Below are 22,115 nucleotides of genomic sequence, written 5' to 3' on the forward strand. Positions count from 1 at the left end.
TTAAGATTTCTTTTGCACTAATTTTTGATATTAAATAATTCCACAACTGTATTTACCTTCGTTGTTGTTATTGATTTCACAGAATGTTCGAGAAATAATAAATAACAGAATTTTACACGATGTCGTTAACGGAAGACTTTTACAGATACAATGATAAATTTGGCGCTAGAGCGCTTCTTCGAGCTACCGAAAATAAATATAATGGCGACATCTGTTGTTACAAAACGTTTTTTTCGAGGCTACAAAATAGGTAGTGGCGACATCTATTGTTAGAAAGCAAAGATTATATTGAAACTGCCACAAGTCGTCTGCTGGTATCAAAATAATTGACAAGTAAACTCAAGTATATCGCGTGTATTTTATATCACTTTCAACAAACAGATTAATCAAAATTATTAAAGGAAATCATAATGTCGGGAAAAGGTAAATTTGTTAATAGTTATACTACATTATTTTCTTGTTTTATATCATGTTTCATCATCAATTTATTATAAACAATATCAATTCCTCACTTGAGAATGTATGTTTATCAACTATATGACAATTGTCGAATTTAGTAGTAATGATAGGCAATCTACTTTTTAAAAGCTTGAAAAGTGGATTTTAAGATTGAGAAATTGAAATTAATTTTCTTTCTCTCTCTCTTGAGTTCTAAGAATTTCTAAGAGAAAATAGGTTATATTGTTGTAACAAATGTATTACCTTTACAATTTTCTTATATTATAATCTATGTATGCGAAATTAAATTAATGTAATATATATATAATATTAATTTGAAGAAAAGAATAAAATTTATTTTCTATACTTGATAAATATTCAATAGAATTTAAACTACTGTTAAAATTTGAAATGTATGTATATTTAGTATGAAGGTTTTTCTATTATACAAATATTTTTATGAATATAATATTTGAAGTTGAATAAAGTTGCGAGTCTTTCAAAAACTATTAATACATATTATTTTATTGTTATAGTAGCCAAACAAATATCACTAACATTTGCATAATATTGTATTAAAAACTAATTTTTCTGATTAATTTTATGAAAAATATTTGTTTCTTTTTTAACATATAGTAATATTTATGTCAATAATCAGTGTTCTATATTTATTAAATTATTATAGATTAATTTTTCTTTGATATTTGTTGCAACATAATTTCTTTATACATTTACTATTTTTAATACATTTATAATTTCTTTATATATTTAACTGTATTAATTCCTTCAATATTTTGCAACTTTATACTATATCGATTACAAAATATTGTAATTTGCAGGAGGAAGGAGACATCGCGGACATTATGATAAGGACAAATTCAATCTTGGCGATAAAGGCAAGGAGATAGTGGAGAATATAGACGACAACAATATCGTAATGCAACAGTTTCGTACTTATGCGGCCGAGTTAGATGCCAAGCACGACCGTTACGAGAGGATCTTCAAAATGAATCGAGACATAGGCATCGAGAGCAAGAGAATAATTTTTCTGCTACACACCATTGACAAAGAGAGCAAACGAAATACTGTATTAGACGCAGCTAAATCGAGACTAGATAACATAGCTCAGACACTATTCAGAGATATTGCGGATGAATTGAACGGTCAAGACGCCTATCAGTTCCACAGAGCCTATCGTGCTGGTCTGGAAGAATATGTAGAAGCGCTCACATTCTACAAGTATCTGCAAAATGGTGAAATGCAAGATTGTACAAAACTGGGAAGAGCACTGACATATAACACGACTCCAGTCGATTCGACAGAGCAGACTGTCACCAGAAAAGTCATGGTCACGCCGACAGATTACATCCTGGGAATAGCTGATTTAACTGGAGAATTGATGCGGAAATGTATCAATAACTTAGCGATAGGTGATATAAGCAGTTGTTATCAGACATGTAATTTCGTTAGAAAAATATACGTGGCGTTCCTAGGCTATACAAGCGTAGCATTTAGTAATGAAATGAACAAAAAAATTATCACACTCAAACAAAGCTTAACCAAGATGGAGAATGCATGTTATACTATCAAAGTGAGAGGATCAGAAATTCCGAAACATATGCTCGCTGATGTGGCTATTGGAGCTGCTGAGGAATACGTCACTGAAGATGATGAAGGATATCAGGCATTTTAATATATGAAAATAATATTTAATTCATATATTATTATTAATTATTGTTGATTTCTCAATCTGATGCAAGATAGAAATAGTTATATATAATTCCTAATATATTATTTTAATTGTGATTTAATTAAGAATTAATTTGTAAGAGAGAGATATCACAATGACTACAAACTTGTGTTGAACATTATTCAGATAAAAAGTTTATCTGTATTTCAAATTGCATTAGATTAATAATCATATATTTTCCGATGCGCGGAGCATAAAAATACACATGTCAATTGTGATATATTATTAACACTTTTATACTCTTCTTCTTGTTAAACAAATAAATACAAGTATAATATATATCTCTTTCTTCTTTCTCAATTCGAGTATAAAAATAAATATTTCATAATAAAATCTGCATACTAATAGAAACATCTATAATTTGGACGTTCTCAAAAATATCACATAGAAATCGACGACAGTATATGAAAACTCGTAATGTTTGTCATCAGCCCGTTGTACCGTCCTCCCATTCGCTTCTGTTATCGTCCATGTCATCTGAACTTTCTGTATACACAGACGGTTCGTAATCAGACTCATCAACAGACTCTTCTGCGGATGAGTGATCTGTCTCAGACGTGGTATTGATAGTCACTGAGTACATTGGAGTGGCGGCTCTTCGACGGCGACGTGGTACGTTTGTGTGCTTGAATTGCTTCTTATGCTGGGGATTTTTACGATAACATTTCGTACCATATGGGCACTCCTCTCGATCATCTACCTCGTCGTAATCGGAATCGGTCGGATGGCTATAATTGTTCTTGTGGTTGGAATTTTTCCTATGAATAAATTTCTTAAAGATGTTTCATACTTTTGGTGTCCAGACTATATTGTACTTTGGAAAAATTATTTCGGTAAAATTGCATTGTTTCACTTACCGATAACATCGAGTACCGTACATACACTTTTCTCTGCGAACTCTAGCAGGTTTTAGTGCATTTGCTTGATCTTGATGTAAAGCAACAGGTGAACGAGGATTATTTTGTGTTGACGAAGCTCGAACTTCGGTCTGATCACTGAAATGTGGGTCGCAATCCCATTTAATTTTTTTTGCTGCTTCAACATTTGTCGTGGCTTCGTTCGTTAAGTTGATGTGCTTTGCTTTTTGTTCCTTATCATTTTGTTCCTTGATACAAGGTTCAATTATGTTTTGAGAATCCGCCGACATTTTAGAACATGTTGCGGGCATACTACTTCCTTCTAAAGAGCTAAAATCCATAGATGCAAATGATAAATAATTATATTTTTAATTATTTTATAAATAAATTTATTTTAATTTTGAAATAATACCTTGTAGAATAGATTTCTTGCAAGACTGGAGTAGTGTCATCATTGTGCTTGCTATTTCCATTAATGGAAAAATTCTGATACTCATTCGATGGATCTTTATCACTAAGCATATCGTTCGAAGTTTCACTGAGAGATGCAATAATTTCTACATTGGATGACAAGCATGCTTTCTTATTTTCCGCTTCATTACTCAAATTTTCATCAGCCTAAAATATAGAGTGCTCTAATATCTTACAAAATTTTCTTCAAATATCAACAATAATTGTCATACTTTTCTTTTCAATATTTGATTATTTTCTTCCATCGTATCTGACACTGAGATAACTTTAAACCAACATTTATCAGGTAGCAGAGAACAGACATCACCTGGTTTTATTGGCACATTGGTTCCCAATTTAAGAAATTGCCATCGTGTACATCCAACTTGTTTCATATAACATGGCACCACCTAATACTGAAAAATGATTTCTATAGAGGACTGAAATAATACTAGTTCAATAAATGATGGATAAGAGAAATACAAAAACCTTACCGGATTAATCGTCATCTCATCATTAGGTGCCAAATTGATGGTCACAGCATGCTTGAGCACTTGGCCATCGTTGCACTATAATAGTGACAGGAACTTGTTAGTTTTGCGAAAAACGCTATGCAAGACTTAATCTTTCGATTAATAAATGAATGCACGTTTATCATCAAGGATTAAATGGAAAAGTCTGTTTTATTTGCGTTTTAATTCAATTTTTCTAATAATCTATTTTTCTCACGTATGTGAAATAAATAATTAAAATAAATTATTTAAAAATACCTGTATGTGTAATACTGTAATATAAAACTATAGTGTATAGAAAATTTAATTATAAGACAATTTTAGTTTCCAAACACTAACTACGTCGCGCGATAGTTAAATACAGTCATTGATGAAAGAGTATTGAAGATCCGTATCAAATGGACTTGGCGGGAAGTAAGGAAGTAAGGAAAACAGTGACATTATCGACCACGATAATGTCACTGTTTTTCGTAAATGTCTAAAAAAATTGTACAAGCTACGCTCGCAAAAATTGAAATAAAATTTCGTCTGCAATTACGTAAATGCGTTTTGCTGGCTATTTAACGTATGTGATGCACATTGAGCTCTATAACATATTGGAGCAAGCTTTCAAAAATGGGAGTATGACAATTCGTAGAAAAGGATATATATATATATATACATGTTGGATGGATCACTATTTTTGTTAGAGATTCGCTCATTCTGATTAATTAATATTATTTAATATCACTAAATAACAAACCCACGGGGGACTTTTGATGTGCACAAAAGTTGGGGTTTAACGATCCCCCGGTCCCGATGTTCCGTACACTGCATACATCCACAATCATATGTGCACTGACACACATACAATAATAATACTGCGTAGAAGAGTGTATATTTTTGAAAAGAGTCTAGATGTAAATGTGCGAGATAACTCTATGAGTTGGAAGCAGTTAAAAAAAATAAAAATAACAAACATAGACTTCATATGTATTTGACAAATTGAAAAGAAATAAATAAACAATTATATTTTCAATTTCACCGTTTGATAAATTGATAAATGAAATCAAAACATTTCCTAAAACCTGCTATCGCTTTTATTGCTAAATATCTGATAAATAATATTTTTAGCTCAAGTGATATATAATATAAAAGAGATCCATTCAAGAATATATATATATATATATGTATATATATATATATATATATATATATATATATATATATATATATATATATGTCTCTTTTTAATCCTGGCCACACTCTTATTTCTATAAAATAGTATAAGGCTTACTCCAATATACTATGGAGCTCAATGGTGATCCATGCACGTGTATATATCGCGACATATCAATGACCGACGCGGCAAACGTTGAATCTTCAGAACATGAATGAACCAAGATTCTGCGCAATCGCAATTACATATCTTCAAATAAAAAATTCTGACATATTTCCTAATGCTAAATTTAATCTACTTAAAAATGCAGAAAGAACTTTGCTTTATTATTTTAACTTAAACCAGATGATAATAAAGTTTAAAGAGGATGCAAAGTCATTATTTTATATGTATATAATTAATCGATTAGATTATAAAAAAGTTAATTTTTATTGCATTATAAAGAGTTTTTCATTCACGAATTAACTTAGACTGATATCGTATGTATAATTACTGTACGATGCCTTTATTTACATTGCATGATGTATAATAGGAATAATGATATAACTCACTCCTGTTGCAGCGCCTCGGCCGATGATGTTGTTGCCGATCTGTAAATTCGCCTTTTGCACTAGGTCATTGTCTACCCGTACTATTTGTAGTTTCTTTGTCATAATGAATTTTTCGATAGATTAACATGAAAACTGTCAGACATTTCGAGACCATTCACCAAAAAAATTTCTCGTGATCTATAAATAAAAAAAAAGACTAGCAGATTTTGACAGATCAATATGCGGATTCCAGACACAATTGGCTGTGGAATTATAGACTAGAATAATGACCTAATATTTGCATTTTTGAAAATACACTGAAATATATTACGGTATTTTTATTTTAATATATAAAACTACTATTTCTTTTTTTATTTTTTTCGCAAAAATAAATTTTTATCAATCAATTTTTTCTTTTTTAATGTGTTAGATTTTAACAACAGATCTAAATTTAATAAATGATAAAAAATATATCCGTAATCATCAATAATTAATTTCAAAAAAATTCTATAAGCATAGATAATCACGTTGAGAGAAAATTTTATTAGGAAGAGGAAAAATAATCGAATGCGGAATAAGAAACACGCAAGCTTTAACAATGAAATGTCTTTTTCATTTACAATTACAAAGAATGTACACGCTTATAAACAAACAAAGAGAAATGCGCCGAGAAGTACAGTATACAGATCTGACGCGATGCCATAAAGCTCTTTGCCGTGGAAAGGTCTCATAAAAAACTGCCAGAGAGATGCTAGACTCGGTTACTTATCGGTGAGTGAGGATGTATATAATCAGCTGGACCAAGTCGCTATTTATATATAATATATATCTGAATTAAGCACGCTCTCGTAATCTCAATCGAGAGACGCGCCAACGTCTTCTTTCTTTTTACATTACGCATTTACCGCTTTTACGCGGTAATTGCGGACAATCGATTATGCGTCAATCAGTTATGCAATGTAAGTCGTTTGTACATAATTCGTTCATATACTTTGAAACTCTAGACCGATCGAAAAATCGTTTCGTAGGCGTGAAAGCCGAAGGAAGTGTCATATGACACTAAAATATATAGGAACACCTGTCCTTCTACTTCCAAACCGCAGAAAGCCGCTGGTCGATCCGAGTTCAAACTAGTAAATCAAAGAGGCATTTTTTTCGTTGCTCAAAGTGCTACTAACAGAAGACATGTAATTGCATATGTAAGAGGATATTGATTTTTAATACGCTGCTTAGAATTCTTTCTTTTTGCATAAGCACAATTAAAAAAAATATATATTTTCGATATGCACGAATGAAGAACAGTGATGCATATATTTTAATAGTAGATTAGTTGCCAGGATATTTTTATAAAAAGAAAAATACGTATATTATTATTATATTCTTCTAAAACGATTGTTTTGCATGCAATTTACAACCTAATAATGAATTGCATATTTTCTGTTACAGCAGTTTGAGAGGCGTATTTATCATTTGTTCGCAAAAATGTCATCTGTGACTTATTAGAACAACGCGATTTACAATATCGGAATTATCCTTTTTATTTTCGTCTCGATATGTCTCAGACGAAGAAAAGTTTCCTGCTTTTTACATGATGGCGAGAATGTTGTTGCGACTTTGGAAAAACTTAGTGTGTTGTTGAATTGATTTTACTGATCACACGTCTGAAATCAATTAAATGTAGATACATTTCATTTTAAAACCAACAAATTTTCAAAGGAAAATTTGATCATGTCCATGTTCGAAAAAAAAAAAAAATAAAATCGCGAGCCTTCAATTCACTTTAAATATATGTTAACTCATCACGCACACGTCCATCATATACAATCTGAAAATCCATTTAGCCTCGTTGATCGACGAGCTTTTCGTCCGTCCTGTGCAAGGACCGAGAACACATTCTCACCAGGAATCAATCATCGGCCGGAAAATCAGGCGCGCTTTCAGCGCGCGAATTCGCCCTTTAGCTTACGAAATAGGAACTTTATAGATCGCGGTCTCCTCCGTAAAAAAGGATGAATGTAAAAGAATCGGTATAAAATTTATTTTGCAAAATTCTAATTTTCTAAATTACAAATTGGGTCGTCGAATTTTTTCCATTGTTTTTCATTTTTATTTCTCTCACTAAAAGAAATAAGAAACTTAAAATAAAATTAGATTTTTCATTTAGAAAATTACGTTAAATATATTAAATATATTAAATTGGTACGTTAAAAAATTCCTTTTTACACATCAGATTCGTGTCACTCAGTTATATCGTGTATCGCTTGCCTAAGTATGTTATAAGAATAGAAAAAGATAAAAAGTAAATAAAAGATTTTAATCTGCAATTTCAAAGATTAGATAATTATTACGAACACAAGAGAAACTTTTTCGATTCGTTTAGATTCATCCGTCTTTTTTCTTGCAGAATTAGATGAATTATAGTCTGGTGTGTCGCAGGCCGGTTTCGGTTGTTGCCTATAAGTAAGAAACTAATCAGTAGTTATATATGTAATCGTTACAAGATCGTCTGTTTCGATGCACGATAGAGTGCTTGGAAGTGACATTCATCGCTCGCATCATTTGTCAATGTCTTCATATATAGCACACATATCACAGCATACTTTTAACGAGCTTGCACTTGCTAAAATAATAATACAATGTCGTCGTGCCTCGAAGTACGGTAATCCACCGTACGTCGTATGAAAACAAAAATATCGAAACGAAAAAGTCTTATCGAGAATCGGTCCTCTTATCGGTGTAATATATCAGTGCCTTGATAGAATTTCTGCGACGGTGCGTACGTTGCATGTTACGAAACATAGCGAGAAGGTGTCGTTTAACATTAAAGAAGTCTTGACGTAAAAAAAGCTGTAAATATTGAAAAAAAATGAAAATTTTTGGGAAAAGCTAACGATATTTTATTTGTTTGACAAAAGAGAGAAACAGAAAAAATGTTCTTTATCTTTGTTCTCTATTTTACATCTCTTGAATATATATGTATGTGCATAGCATTTTTAGCTTTTAAAATGTTATTATATAGGTTTTTGATACATGGAATTTTTCTCAATTGAGAATAAAAGCATCTGATAATATTGACTGATTTACAGCCTATTTTTTTATATCAAGTAAGTCTTCAAAGTAAAATTTGAGTAAACGGTGCTGCAACGAATTACTGCGCAGGTATAAATGAAAAGACATTATTAGAAGGTCGAAAATATGATAACAGTAGATATTTAATCCCTGAATTGCGCAGGAATGCTCGTGATCAAAGCTAATCGAAATAAGCAATCGGAAATAGACACTTTAGAACAATATAAATTAACGCTGTATTTTTCGTTATTAATTACAATATATAACTTCTACGTATATTATATAAATTAAAAACTAATATCGCGTGCGCACGCACGCGGCCTTGCGGAATATGTCCTTCGAAGTAATCGACCGAAATAAAGCACTGAAAATGATAGAGACACAAGTCACACTTTTAATTAAAAATTATTTAACGAAATAATTCTTCAGGAATGTTTCGTAGCTACTTTTGATCATTCAAGTCAAAGAATATCTAACGTTTAGAGTATCCTTTAAAATATATTTTATAAACGTTGTTGGAGAATCGTTCAATAGAATCAAAATGAGCCAGTTAGAATAAGTTATTTTTATGGAACAGATTACCCTTTTAGTCTGTCCTAAAATTTGATTCTCTGTGTGACTTAAGTCTATATAAATTTCAACGCTTCATATAATAAATACACGGAAAAATGCTCTTGATAGCGTCGAGAAACCCACGTATCCCGCCAATCGAGAGACGCATGTTATCGCTAAACTTTATTTGGAATGATACAACGCATCTGCCACGATCGTCAGCATACACGCGTATATGTATGTACATGTATACACACAAATTGCTTTCGACTCCGCGGGTTTTCGCGGAGAAAGAGGCGCGTAACGTTGTCGTCGTCGCGACAAAGGAAAAAAAACAAGAAAGGGGAAGAAGAAATGATATGCACCGGAAAAGCGGTTTACCAAAACGAAAGCACTGTATGTGTGAATGTGTATGTGTTTAAACGTTAAGCTGCGGCCCGTAAAATGCAGGCGAATTAAAAAGAATTTATAAGAATCCTCTTTAGCGTAAACTGGTATTTTTAATTTTCTAAGTCGGGCATTATAAATTTAATATATCGTCAAAAATTTTTCCAACTATTCTCTCTCTCTCTGTTTTTACAACAAAACAACCGGGAAAGCAGTTTCTCTACTAAAATTAATATCAGTCGATTAAGTCTTCCTTCTATTTCACAATCGATGCATATTTTTGTTGTTAAAAGTATTACTGATATCGAGATTAAAGTTTAACAGACAGTCTACGAATTTTTAAGTCAATCCCTAATTTTTAAACTAAGATATTTCGGTTTCAAAAAAACGGATTCTCTTCAGATTTTCATTTTAATTCGTCCGCTTTTTGACCGAACAACCGCTCATTTAAACCGTATCGGAATAACTCTCGCTCGGCCACACGTAGTACAAATGACGTCGGCGTACATACGCCTGCTGAAATTGCGCCTCGGTCGTCCGCGACGAACTCTGCGGTTCCTCCTGATGATCTCGCGATGGACCGACATCGATGTCCGGTTCTGGCTATACTATGGTACCACCGCCTTCAGCTGGACTAACCACGTGAAGAGCGGCGCCGCCGACCTGGCCGATTCCCGGCTGAAATTAGAGAGAATATAAACCTCTTGCTGACATTAATATGTTTTTAAGCCGATCATTGCATAAACTCACATTATTCCCGAAAAGTTTTCACATAATATACATATTAAATATTGCTAATTATCATTTTATAAGTTAGAGATTTATATTTTTATATATATATATATATATATATATATATATATATATATAATAAAATTAAACAATTTATAATAATTGAATTAAATAAATAAAGTGTAGAAAGAAATCCATTGATTATCAAGGCAATTCTTGTTAATTTATACCTTCGCAGTAAAATAAAAAATTTATTTGCTCAATATTGCAAATTTGTATCTTTAGTAAATGAAAAATTATAATAACTTGTAAATAATTTGTGTTATAGACATTTTGCATATCTTCGTTTGCGGAAACGTTTCGGGGATAATGAAAATTTGGCAAGTGCGTATATGAGCCAAGAAAAATATAGTGCAATTCATGGTGTAAAATTCGGAAGCGTTGCCGAGCAATATATCTCGACAAGAATGTGTGTGAATACGACTCGAGCGTGTATATTCTATTCTACTCAATGACAAGTCCGATCAAGCGGTAAAAAAAAAAAAGCAAAATAGGACGAAAAATGATAAGTCATACGTACCATGCGATAACTCAGGGAAGTCTCATCCACGATATTCTCTTGCATCAGCCAAAGCGTGGTACAGAACATTAATCTTTCCGATCAATCAAAAGTGAGAAAAAGGAATTAATGCTTCATCGGCTTTGAGAAATAAGCGCAAGCATTCGTTTAAAATTATAAAGACGCGCTATTTTTTTGGAAATTATATAAGTCGCGCTATAAAAGAAGCTATAATGAATTTTATATCGCAAACTCCGCAATTAGTTAGGTATTCACAGCGTTGGCCAAAAGCATAAAAAACTATTTTCATTAAAAAATTGTAACATATCAAATTCGTGTGAATCAATAGGAGTGAAAAATCTGAACACTCAATTAATAATCGTATTAAAAAATATTTGTCATATTTCTAATTAATTCGAAAATTAATTCGTAAATCAATTAATTTAATTCAACACAATTTAATGAAGCTGCCCTTACTTTTGGTCAAAACTATAGAATGAAAAGGTGAGTGTGGGATACAAATGCTCTATGCAAAACGCCAGGAAACACTATTCGAGCCCTAGTATCAGGACCTAGTATTATCAAAAGTATAACGAAAAAAAAAAAAAAAAAATAAATAAAACATGCGAGACGGCGAATTGTGAATAGACATCGTCTTACATGTGTCATTATATACATATGTATGTGTATACTATACATATACATATGTACGTTTTTCCGACTGTTCTCTCCCTGGAGCTTCTGCATTGCACTTGATTGAACAAAATTTCAACAAGCGAAAAGCAAGCAGCGATCGTTCATTCAAATTTTCGCTTTATTATACAACAAGGCAAAATTCATCGTTTCCAACAAAAGATTAAATATTCTCGCATTTCATATCGTTAATCTGAGACGACAGTTTGGCTAAGTAATTGTCCGTTGATTTTTTTATGCTCGGCTAAGCTAAGCTAACAACACTTTACAGGAAATAGGAAGAAGGCTTTCTTTTTAATAAAGGGGCCTGCCCTGTCACAAGGCCTCATAGGGCTCAAACAACATTGCTCTCGAGGATGCAAACCAAAAACATAAATATATCGATAATCGATATCTATCTTAGCTCGCGTAATTCTGCAATAATCATCGCGAGGATATATATTTTGACCAGACCATCATTAGGCACAGGTATCAACGACAGCCTATACTATGAATGAACTTTACCCACACACATGTCCTTTGTTCGCCGCAACGCATGCACTAAGCAGATATTAGAACAAGATTGATAATATCTAAATAGAAGATAAATTAAAGCTTATCTGTGTGCGCGTATCTCTCGCAAAAAATGCAATATTAATAAAAACTATATTTGAGAAAAAACACAAATACCATAGTGTGTGCGCCCGTGTTCTACGCTACTTAATTTAAAGTATCTAATTTCATGCATTTCGAGTAATATATTTGGTAATTGATTCGAGAACATTACGAATTTATCTGATCATGGACAAAAATATCCTCAATAAAAGATAAAATTATCAAAAAAATATATTTATTATTTTATAAACAAATATTAAAAAATATTTAACAAAAAATAGTAAAAGACGCCTTGTAAAATTGTCAAGGGTCTAATGATAACAAGTATATTTTAGGCTACGAATGTGTTCATTCATAGTATCATCCGTCTATGTACTTCTATAATCTACATATATACACAATATAAACTTAAAGAAAAATACTAAAAAAATTCTTAATGTTTTCTCTTTGATGGCACCTCCCAATACTAATAGAACTCAAACGCAAGTATATATCTTAAGTCGTAGACGTAAACAGAATAGGGACTCTCTTTTTTTCTCTCTCTAAGATTAAATATACTGATCGTAGTATATAAAACTTAAATAACAGCGATCATCATATGAAATACCCGGCAAGGTAAAACTGAATTCGTCAATGTGTATTTTGTTCTAATACTTCCGAGCAAAAACTATCATTTATCTTCAAGACTTCCTCCCGCTACCACGACAGGCAATAGGAAGACTATCCCAAAGCATTACAAGATTTTCCCGTGCCATTTTCGTCACGATAACATCATTCTAAATTCTAACTCTATGTATATGTATATACACAGGATTCGGATTTTCAGACTAACAGACTCTACTTGATGGACTTGCTAAATAACGATTTGGAGATAACGGGTTACATCAGAGGTCGTTACATCGCATGGAATTGATATTACTAGTGTAAGGGTTGTTGCTATGATGGTGTGATGGCCTGTGCAGGGTGCTGCTTATCGTGAGAGGACCTACCATATGGCCGGGTCTTGCCCACGTGTACACGTATCCGTCCTGACACGCCGTCACGAAGCAATCTTCCCTAAACACTAATTCAGTCAGCCTCTCGTGCGCCAGCTTCTTACACACCAGCGGCTCGAGGACCGGGCACTCGTCGAACCTGGGACACCAGGCGGTCCCTATCAACCTCATGGGATCGTCCATCACGGAACTAACCTTTTTATTCCCCGTTCCACCTACTAAACCCCCACCGACACTGTTGTTCAGACTACTACTCGTCGTATTCGTCGAGTTTCCAGTGCTCGCCTTATCGCCACCATTGTTTTGCGCGACTGTCGTCGTGCTATTGTTGGCCGCCGTTGCCGCTGCCGCCGCACCGGTGCCTCCGCCTCGCATAGTGAGACTAAAGTTTCTCTTGTGATTATCACCTTTACGCTCGCCAAAACCAAGACCCGCTAGCCTCTGCGTCAACGAATTCACAGTCGCCACTGCGGCGTTCGTGCTCGTACTATTATTACTATTTTCGTTATTACCACTCACGTTCTCTTTGAAATTTACGTTATTCGAGTTATTATGTTTAGCATTCGAGTTCGAGTGATGATTTACCGTCGCCGTTGTGCCGTTACCACTATTAAACGTACCCGAAGACGACAGGGTGCCGCTGGTAGCACCCGCTACGGAGGACCTCTGCTTGGCACACACAGGTTGCCTCAATACATCTTCCGTGATGTCCCACAAACACAGCTGAGTGTCTTGGGATACACTGCCTAACCTGTAGCACGTGCCGCCCGACATTCTCAATTCTGAGCCGCAAGAATTACGGTTCGAGTGACCGCCCTGCGAAGTCGTAGAAAGACGATGCGACTTCTCGTGGAAGTGATTGTGATTGCTATGTGGCATCGTTGTTTCGTCATCCGAGCCGCTAAAGTCAGGATCATGATCACCGTAGGACGTGGTATACGGATCGAAGGCAACCACGCTCACCCAACTGTGGTGACCCTGTCCCCGTGCCACGACACGTTTTTCGTGGAAGCTCCAAATTGTCACCAAATCGTCCTCGCCGCCAACCACCACGTAACGTCCGTCCGGTGACCAACACACACACAGAAAGCCACCAAAATAGCTTCTTGCCGAACCAACCAACTCCATGGTGTTGTATTGAAAAACGCGCAGAAATCCATCCTGAGACACCACAGCTAGATTTGTGCCACAAGGGCTGAAGGCGAATTCGTTTATACAACAACCTTCGGCACCTATCACCCATCGATACAATGGATTCCTGGTGGATTTAGTCTTGCAGGTATAAATGGCGTATCCGTCACCCGACTTGAATGACTGATAGTGAGGTGCTGTAGTGCCACAGAGCAGTTCTTCGTTATAAAGGTATAGTTGACCGGAACTGTGAGAAACCAGAAATAGGTTGTTCGAGCCAGGAACCCACTTTATGCATGTCACTTTGCTCTTGTCTATCAGCCTCTGAAATATGAATATTCCTAATTGAATAGAAAAATTTATTCCTGTATCAAAACATAATATAAAGAGTTAATATCACTAAATTAAATAAAAATTTAGAAATAAATAATTTTTTATATTATTTCAAAGTTACGATAATTGATAAGTAAACAAAGATTAAAAAAAAATAACAGTATTCACGATATACACAGTAAACCAATATGTGACCAATATGAAAATAACACAGGACAGTAAAAGATTAAAAGGGAAGATAAGTATTAAATGTATGCATATGTTTCATAAAATTAAATGATTAAACAAAAATAATAATAATACTAAATCACACATTAATTACACTAAAATGTATTTAAAAAAGGAAGCATAAACTGCCCCATAAAAGCCTATATCTGTTATGAGAAGATAATGGAAAGTTATGTAATGTTGCTTGTTGAGCTTAATTATTTGATTGGGTTATAATTGAATTAGTGTGTGTGTCTACCAGCAAAAAGTAGTCTGAACAATATGCTATTAAATATTAAATACAATCATTAAGATATAATAAATGACATTAATCATTGAACTAGTATTCATTTTCTGTTTTATCATATTCCAATAAGATAACATATACATATCACAGAGATTGGATAAGTGTTGACAGCTTTTGTACACACTGCTAGGAAAATATGACGATATATGCTAGTTGCATAAAGAATATTATTTGAACTATCAGATTATTTATCTCAATGTAAGCTAGATTGCAAATGTAATGCAGGAAATTACAAAAAACTCTCTGATTAATAAATGCAATACAGGAGGGAAATTTTCCTCAAGGATCAAATGTCTGATAAAAATTTGTAATGCATACATAATTTACTTATACATACATCTTCATTGTATAATTTGCTGAGTTCCTTTTTTATCGGATCGATTAACTGTATCTGTCCTGTAGAAAATCCCACCAGTAATGGAGCACTATCAGCTGTTGCTGTTGTTTGATTAAAATTGTGACAAGTTGGATTAGTCCCTTTGTATAATTTTTTATCCACTGGTTTATTCAAGTCCACAGCCTGAAAATATTTTAATGATGTATTAAAACTTTAGGCTTTTTTAATTAAATCTTTATAATAAAATTAAATTTCTTTTCTAGTGACAATAGAAAAATTTAACATTTTATATGTTTGGTCAGTTACTTAAAAAGCAAATTATTATCTTATTTTGAAAATATCTCAGAAATATAAATTCAAATGCTGTCTCTAACAAAACAAATGTCTCTGTAATAATTTATTCACAAAAAAAAAAACTTCATAATAAATCAATCTCATATGATTATTCTTTTGTGTTTAATTTCATATATATGTAAATCAATGATTTGAATACTAAGAAGAATGATAACATGCAAGTATGATTAGCAATTATTATCTAAACGATTACAAAGTACTCCGAACACTTCCAAGAAATGTCAGCTCGAGTGTTTGCCATGTCGAGACGTCATCTCGTTTGTTCGCGAATAAAAACGTATAGCGACGATTCCACGCGAATCAACTCCATGAAAATCGTCGACGTCGCGTTCGTCGTCACGTAGGACACGACGTCTTCGTGCAAGGCGTGGTGATGAGCCAACCGCAAAGATGGAGTCCCCACCGCGACGACATTTGCGAGGTTAGGTCGCGACGACGAGTTCGCGGTCGACGAGTTCGATCACGTCACGCGTCATCGTCATCGCAAGAGCCATCGTGGGGCCGCGGACTCACCTTCTTGACACCGCGATAGACGTAAACGTAGAGCTCCTTGCCGAAGTTGAAACACATTCGGTCGCCGAGACCCTGCGCGCCCGTAGGATCCGCTGGGTCCGGTAACGTGACAAAGGACACTCTGACGGACGCGCTGCCCTGGCTGTTGGTGTAGCCAACCCGGTTCGGTCTCGAATACTCCGACAGGGTCATCAGTTTGTAGGTGCCCTCCCGCGTGACAAACTGTGTTTTCAGGTCCTCCTTCCCTCCTCCGTCCAGCTGCACAGCCATCTTACCACCAGCAGCGGCGCGGCGGAGGAGCTCATCAGATACACAGGGAGAATCGTTCGTAGGCCGCGCTTGTTTCTAAGCTTATTGCTACTGCACACCGTGTGCAGCCACCGTCCGTCCGACCGTCCGTCCGACCGACCGATCGACCGTCTCACCGTCTGTACCTACGTCCGCCTCTCGCCGTCCGCCGTCTCGCGTGTGACTCCCCTCGCTCGACGTGCACCCCGTGCGCCCCGTGCGCCCCGTGCACTCGTCCGTAGGAACGCGAACTTCACACGCGCGAAGCAGAAGCAGGCTCCGCCGGCCGTCGACGGCCGGCTGCGGCTGCTGTCAGGCTCACTGTTTGACGTAACCACGGGGGGCACCCGTACAAAAAACCGTCAAACGCGCGTAACGTCTATCGCAGGCTCGCCGCCGGCTATCTAGCTGCTCTAGCTCCGTCTCTCTCTCCTTGACGGCGTGAACGCGGTTGGTTAAGGGCGCTCGAAATACTACTACGAAACTATCCGTGTAGTAGTGCGTTTACCGAACGGTGGCGGCGGTTCATGCTGTCAGGAACGTGCCGAGATTATCGATGCCCCGAGTAATCGTGTTTGAAATTATACATGATAATTTATTATTACACGAGAGAATTTAAGACAGAAAAATCAATCATTCATCTAATATGAAAAAAAAAATCACAATATGACATTAAATTAGACATTTAATTGGTTAATATTTTTATGCATATGCGTGATGTATGTATGTCTATGCAAATTTATCTGACAATTTTATTTAATTCTTACACTACATAAGAAATGTTTAATAGATTTTGAAAAATAGGGACAGAATAGAACTTTTGCATAATTTTCAGTGATTTGTGTACAAGAAACTTTACCTTGAGATTAATTTATCAAATTGCTGCAGCACTAATTGCAAGAGTACTTTACAACTCCAGGCGTCCTTGATATATTCCCTTTATATATACGTCACTGGAAATCACAGTATCATCGATGCGCGCGCAACGCAGTCATCCTCTTCGACACGGCGTGGCGGTTCGCGCGAGCCCTGTTAGGGACCGGATATTTTGTAAACAAGCCAAGCAAAGGGTCAATTAATTTCACCCGCTCTTTCCTGCTTCCCGCGCGTACCCCTTCCTTCCCGTATTGTCGTTCGCGTCGTTCGTTCCACGTCATGGCGTTTCCACGCGATCTCGATCCCTTTTTCGATCTGTGTGTTTTATTCTCTCTCTCTCTCTCCCCCCCCCTCTCTTGTCCCCCGTCCCCTTCTTTCTGTCTCCTACTGAAATCGCCCGCCAATCTTTTTACATCGCAACTCTCGTGAACTTGCGAAATTCGATCGTTGCAGAATTTAGTTTGCCGAAGATAATTGCAAGGTAGATAAATGTTACATAATATATGGAGGTACACACGATATGCTGTAACGCGGATTTCATTAATGTCGTTTAACTCTGAATTGTAATTTTAACTGATGTAAGTCTCTGTATTTTGTTACATCATCGTAACTACAAACTCTTTATAATTATTGAACAGATTTATATATAGTTAATAAGTTAATTTTAATTGACATTGATGAAAAACCGATTTTTAGACATCTTATCGCAGATTAAAAAAGATAAATTAAAGAGATTCTCTCTCTCTCTTTATCTATCTATAGCTATCTCTTTTTAGTACAACACATTCATTACAGAGAACATTTTTTAATTTCTAGAATCAAATGTTATTTTAACAATTTTTCGGTTTTTTCATTCTACATATTTTTTCTACTTATTTAATTCTCACAATAAACAAGAATTGATTATAAATCATCTATTTTAAATTTGTCAAAAATAAAGCTACTGTCTTTTGACAATTAATTTTTTTAATTATGTATAGTGTATGTTTTTTAAATCTTTGATTTCGAAGCTTAGCTATTCATTAAAATTAGTTTGCCTGTTCTTAATTTTTATTAATTTAATTTTATTACCCAGATCGAAAAATCAGACAGGAAAATTGATTTTATCTATCTATGGCAAATTCAATTCCGTATTTTGCAATGTATATCTTATCGACGCGCGCGATCACGTGATCTCCTGTGCGGGCGCACTATATTTGAACAATTTTTTTTCGCATACAGCGCTATTTCCTCGGTGGCGCCGCGTATCGTTCGATCATTTCGAATGTCGGGATCGCGTATCGAGCGGAATCGATGGAATCACGTCGCCTTCAAGTAAATGATAATTAGTGTTATTCCAAATAAGTGATCATTAGTGTTATTTCGAGAAATGCCATTTTCGTGTGAGAGTTCATTCCAGAAGTCTCAATCGGACATTCCTGCAACAAGGACGAATAATCACAGCGAGAGGGTGAGTTTTTTTTTTTTGCATCTCTGTAGCATAATTCAAATAATTCTTTTTCTTCGATAAGATAGAAAAAGATGAAAAATTAACGTAAAATAGTGTAATTATATCCGAAACTGTACAAAAAAGTGACTTTATATTTTTATTTAGAATGATGAAAAATTTATTTTGCATTGGTTATGTACAATTTTATAGATCAGCGAATCGAATTCGCTGCAAAAGTAATTTATGAGTCATTTGCATGAACGCTATGATACGCGTACGTCCGTTTTGGCTTAACGTGATTGGTTGTTTTCCTAAATATCTGACAGCGTTCGATTGGCTAATCGGGACAAAAGAGATAGATATTTCTCTCTTCTGATTGGTCAGTTAAATTCGTAACGTTAGTCATGTCGAGTGGAACGTATCTACTATATTCTTGTACTTCAACGCTGTTTCACGTGAGAAGGAAAAGAAAAGAAAGAAAGGAAAGAGAGAGAGAAGATATTTCTAACCTTACATGTGTAGCAGACAAGTCCGTGGTCTGTGGTAGCAGAGCACGTGGTTAATCATTTATAAGTGTGGATGCACTTTGTTGACTGGATAGATTAATAGTATTTACTAAAATTTAATTAATTTAATAGGTAATATATTACGAATACACAACATCGATTATTATTTAATTCAATAATTAAAAATTATGGGTTATATAAATTAAAAAACATCGTTACTGCATCGTTTTCCTTACTGTGCACGACGTTACTAGAACAAGGATTAACGGTACGTTTATTAGTTATTTTAATAGTAAGAAAATATATACAAAACATATAAAAGCTCAGCAATCTTTAAATTAATTACATAAGTAGTTATTTCTTTGAGATATTTTCAATTAACCGTGATATGTATATACAGATTAAACCAAGATTTGTATTGCTATAATGGCACCAGGAAAGCGGATACGTGGTAAGAAAAGAAATTTTGAAGTTAACGTTCGAAGTCGACCAAAATCAAAGAAGACTAAGTTTGAATATAGAAAAGCTTCTTATGTCAAAGAGCGTGAAGCAAAAAATGAGGAAATTGAAGCTCGTAGGCGAATAGTGGAGGAAGAGAAGGCACGTCAACGACTTCAGGAAACTGATAGTTCTGAAGAAGAAGAAATTGATTCTGAATTGCTCTTTATGTCCAGATTTCCTGGTTATGAAAATTTACTGGAGAAGCTAAAGAAATCAGTTGTTACCAGTTCAGATAGTGAAAATGAAGAATGCAATAAACAGAATAAAAATGACAAAGAAAGAAAGAAGAAAAAAAAGAATGATAAGAAAATAATCGAAAAGAAAAAAGTTGATGAAGAAAAGAATAGAGAATCTGAAATGGATGAAGAATCTTATGATCACAGTAAGAATAAAGAGGTTATAGATGACATAAAGGAGGATGATTATGAAGATGCTGAGACTGCTCAGGAAGATGCTGGTCATTTGAGAGATCCATTCTCTTTACATCTGCGTAACGACATGGATGATGAATTGTATAAAGTAGTTTCTGTAACACCACAGGTAACAGAGGTTACAACATTGACGTGGCCTACACTTGGAAATCTAATATGTCAAATTCCAAAACCTGTTGTTGATTCGAAAGACAAGCTCATAAAAGTTAAAAAACTTTTAGATGACGAAGAGAAACAATATACAAATTATGGTAAAGTTCCAAGTTTAATTGAAAGTATTGATTGGAACAAATTGTATATAAAATCGCAAATTCAGAATAATTTAATCAAAGCTAATTATCATAATATAAAAGACAATATAGAAAAAGATTCTGTACCTTTAACTCCTCTTCAAAAAGAGTTATTTTCAGTGATAAATAATTACCAAGATTTATATTATCCTGAAAGAACGTTTTCGAACGCTGATCAGATACGATTCGTTTATTGTTTGCATGTAATTAATCATGTATTGAAAACTCGAACAAAAATACTGCATCACAATGCAAAGTTAGCCAAGTCTAATTGTAACGGAATGGGAGAAATTCCAGATGAATACAGGGATCATGGTTTAGTGAGGCCCAAAGTGCTTATAATAGTGCCATTTAAGCATTCTTGCTTGAAAATAGTCGAGATGTTTATTTCGATTTTATTTGGAGAGGATAAAGGTGGCTCCGTCGTTAATAAGCTGCGATTCATGGAAGATTTTACTGGGAATGAGTTAGCGATACCTCAAAAGAATCCTAAACCAAAAGATTATGAATTGACTTTACAAGGAAACGTTGATGACAAATTCAAGATAGGTATGGCCATCACTAAGAAGACTCTCAAGTTATACACGAATTTCTACTCCTCTGACATTATAATTGGCTCACCATTGGGTCTCAGAAGGGTGATAGGTGCTGAGGGAGAAGCAGTAAGAGATTTTGATTTTCTCTCATCCATAGAATTACTAATCATGGATCAGATTGACGTCGTTCTCATGCAAAATTGGGATCATTTGTACCAAGTGTTGGATTATCTGCATCTGCAACCTAAAAAATCTCATGACATCGATTACTCTCGTCTCAGAAGTTGGTGCGTGAACGGCTGGACTAAATATTACAGACAGACATTAATCTTTTCAAGTATCGAGTTACCACATGTAAACACGCTACTGATAAGGAAATGCTTCAACTATGCAGGCAAAGTGAAGGTGGCAAATCGAAGTGAACTAGGTTCGATTCACAAGGTGACCGTCAAAATTCCACAGGTGTTTTACAGATTTGATGCGTCCGACCTTATTCAAACTATCGACAGTAGATTGGAATTTTTTATGAAAGAGGTGCTGCCGCGATACATGGATCCTATAAATAATCACACCTTAATTTACATTCCATCTTATTTCGATTTTATATATGTGCGGAATCGCATGATGAAAGAGAAGCTGAGTTTTGCGCAAATCTGTGAGTATACTGAAGACCGGAAAGTTGCCCGGGCAAGGGACATGTTTTTCCATAGCGACGCACACTTTCTCCTTTACACAGAACGTTGGCACTTTTGGCGGAGAACGAGGATAAAGGGTATTCGCCACCTCATATTTTATCAAT

At 34.8% G+C, this 22,115-nt stretch overlaps 4 protein-coding genes across 4 annotated transcripts in view; 3 read left to right on the top strand and 1 right to left on the bottom strand.

Moving 5' to 3' along the window:
• The first annotated feature begins 306 nt into the window (after positions 1-306).
• Positions 307-2,467, top strand: Trax (Translin associated factor X). Its single transcript, XM_072898902.1, has 2 exons — positions 307-423; positions 1,278-2,467. The coding sequence occupies exons 1-2, from the start codon at positions 411-413 to the stop codon at positions 2,129-2,131; spliced, it is 867 nt and encodes a 288-aa protein (XP_072755003.1). The 5' UTR covers positions 307-410; the 3' UTR covers positions 2,132-2,467.
• Positions 2,401-17,208, bottom strand: LOC140669248 (WD repeat-containing protein 20). The gene is made up of 8 exons (XM_072898903.1): positions 16,460-17,208; positions 15,593-15,775; positions 13,272-14,732; positions 3,990-4,064; positions 3,729-3,905; positions 3,458-3,663; positions 3,046-3,375; positions 2,401-2,946 (listed from the first exon to the last, which is right to left on the bottom strand). Exons 1-8 carry the CDS (start codon positions 16,727-16,729, stop codon positions 2,616-2,618), a joined length of 3,033 nt encoding a protein of 1,010 aa, XP_072755004.1. The 5' UTR covers positions 16,730-17,208; the 3' UTR covers positions 2,401-2,615.
• A 1,728-nt stretch (positions 17,209-18,936) lies between these two features.
• Positions 18,937-22,115, top strand: part of Bai (transmembrane emp24 domain-containing protein bai) — a 95,531-nt gene continuing 92,352 nt past the window's right edge. Inside the window, exon 1 of the mRNA XM_072899137.1 lies at positions 18,937-19,073. Coding sequence (XP_072755238.1) covers positions 18,993-19,073 — 81 coding nt within the window. The 5' untranslated portion in view covers positions 18,937-18,992. The remainder of the gene's footprint in view (positions 19,074-22,115) is intronic.
• Positions 19,552-22,115, top strand: part of LOC140669550 (U3 small nucleolar RNA-associated protein 25 homolog) — a 2,916-nt gene continuing 352 nt past the window's right edge. The window contains exons 1-2 of the mRNA XM_072899519.1: positions 19,552-19,826; positions 19,959-22,115. The exon at positions 19,959-22,115 is cut by the window's right edge and continues 352 nt beyond it. Coding sequence (XP_072755620.1) covers positions 19,985-22,115 — 2,131 coding nt within the window. The 5' untranslated portion in view covers positions 19,552-19,826; positions 19,959-19,984. The remainder of the gene's footprint in view (positions 19,827-19,958) is intronic.

This window comes from Anoplolepis gracilipes, chromosome 9 (genome assembly GCF_047496725.1).
Source record: "Anoplolepis gracilipes chromosome 9, ASM4749672v1, whole genome shotgun sequence".
Lineage (NCBI taxonomy): Eukaryota > Metazoa > Arthropoda > Insecta > Hymenoptera > Formicidae > Anoplolepis > Anoplolepis gracilipes.

Coding starts and splice junctions, on each gene's coding strand:
- LOC140669248 (XM_072898903.1), bottom strand. CDS start 16,729: ATGGCTGTGCAGCTGGACGGAGGAGGGAAGGAGGACCTGAAAACACAG. Junction 14,733..15,592: donor GCAAATTATACAATGAAGAT/GTATGTATAAGT, acceptor TTCATATTTCAG/AGGCTGATAGACAAGAGCAA. Junction 2,947..3,045: donor TACGGTACTCGATGTTATCG/GTAAGTGAAACA, acceptor ATTTATTCATAG/GAAAAATTCCAACCACAAGA.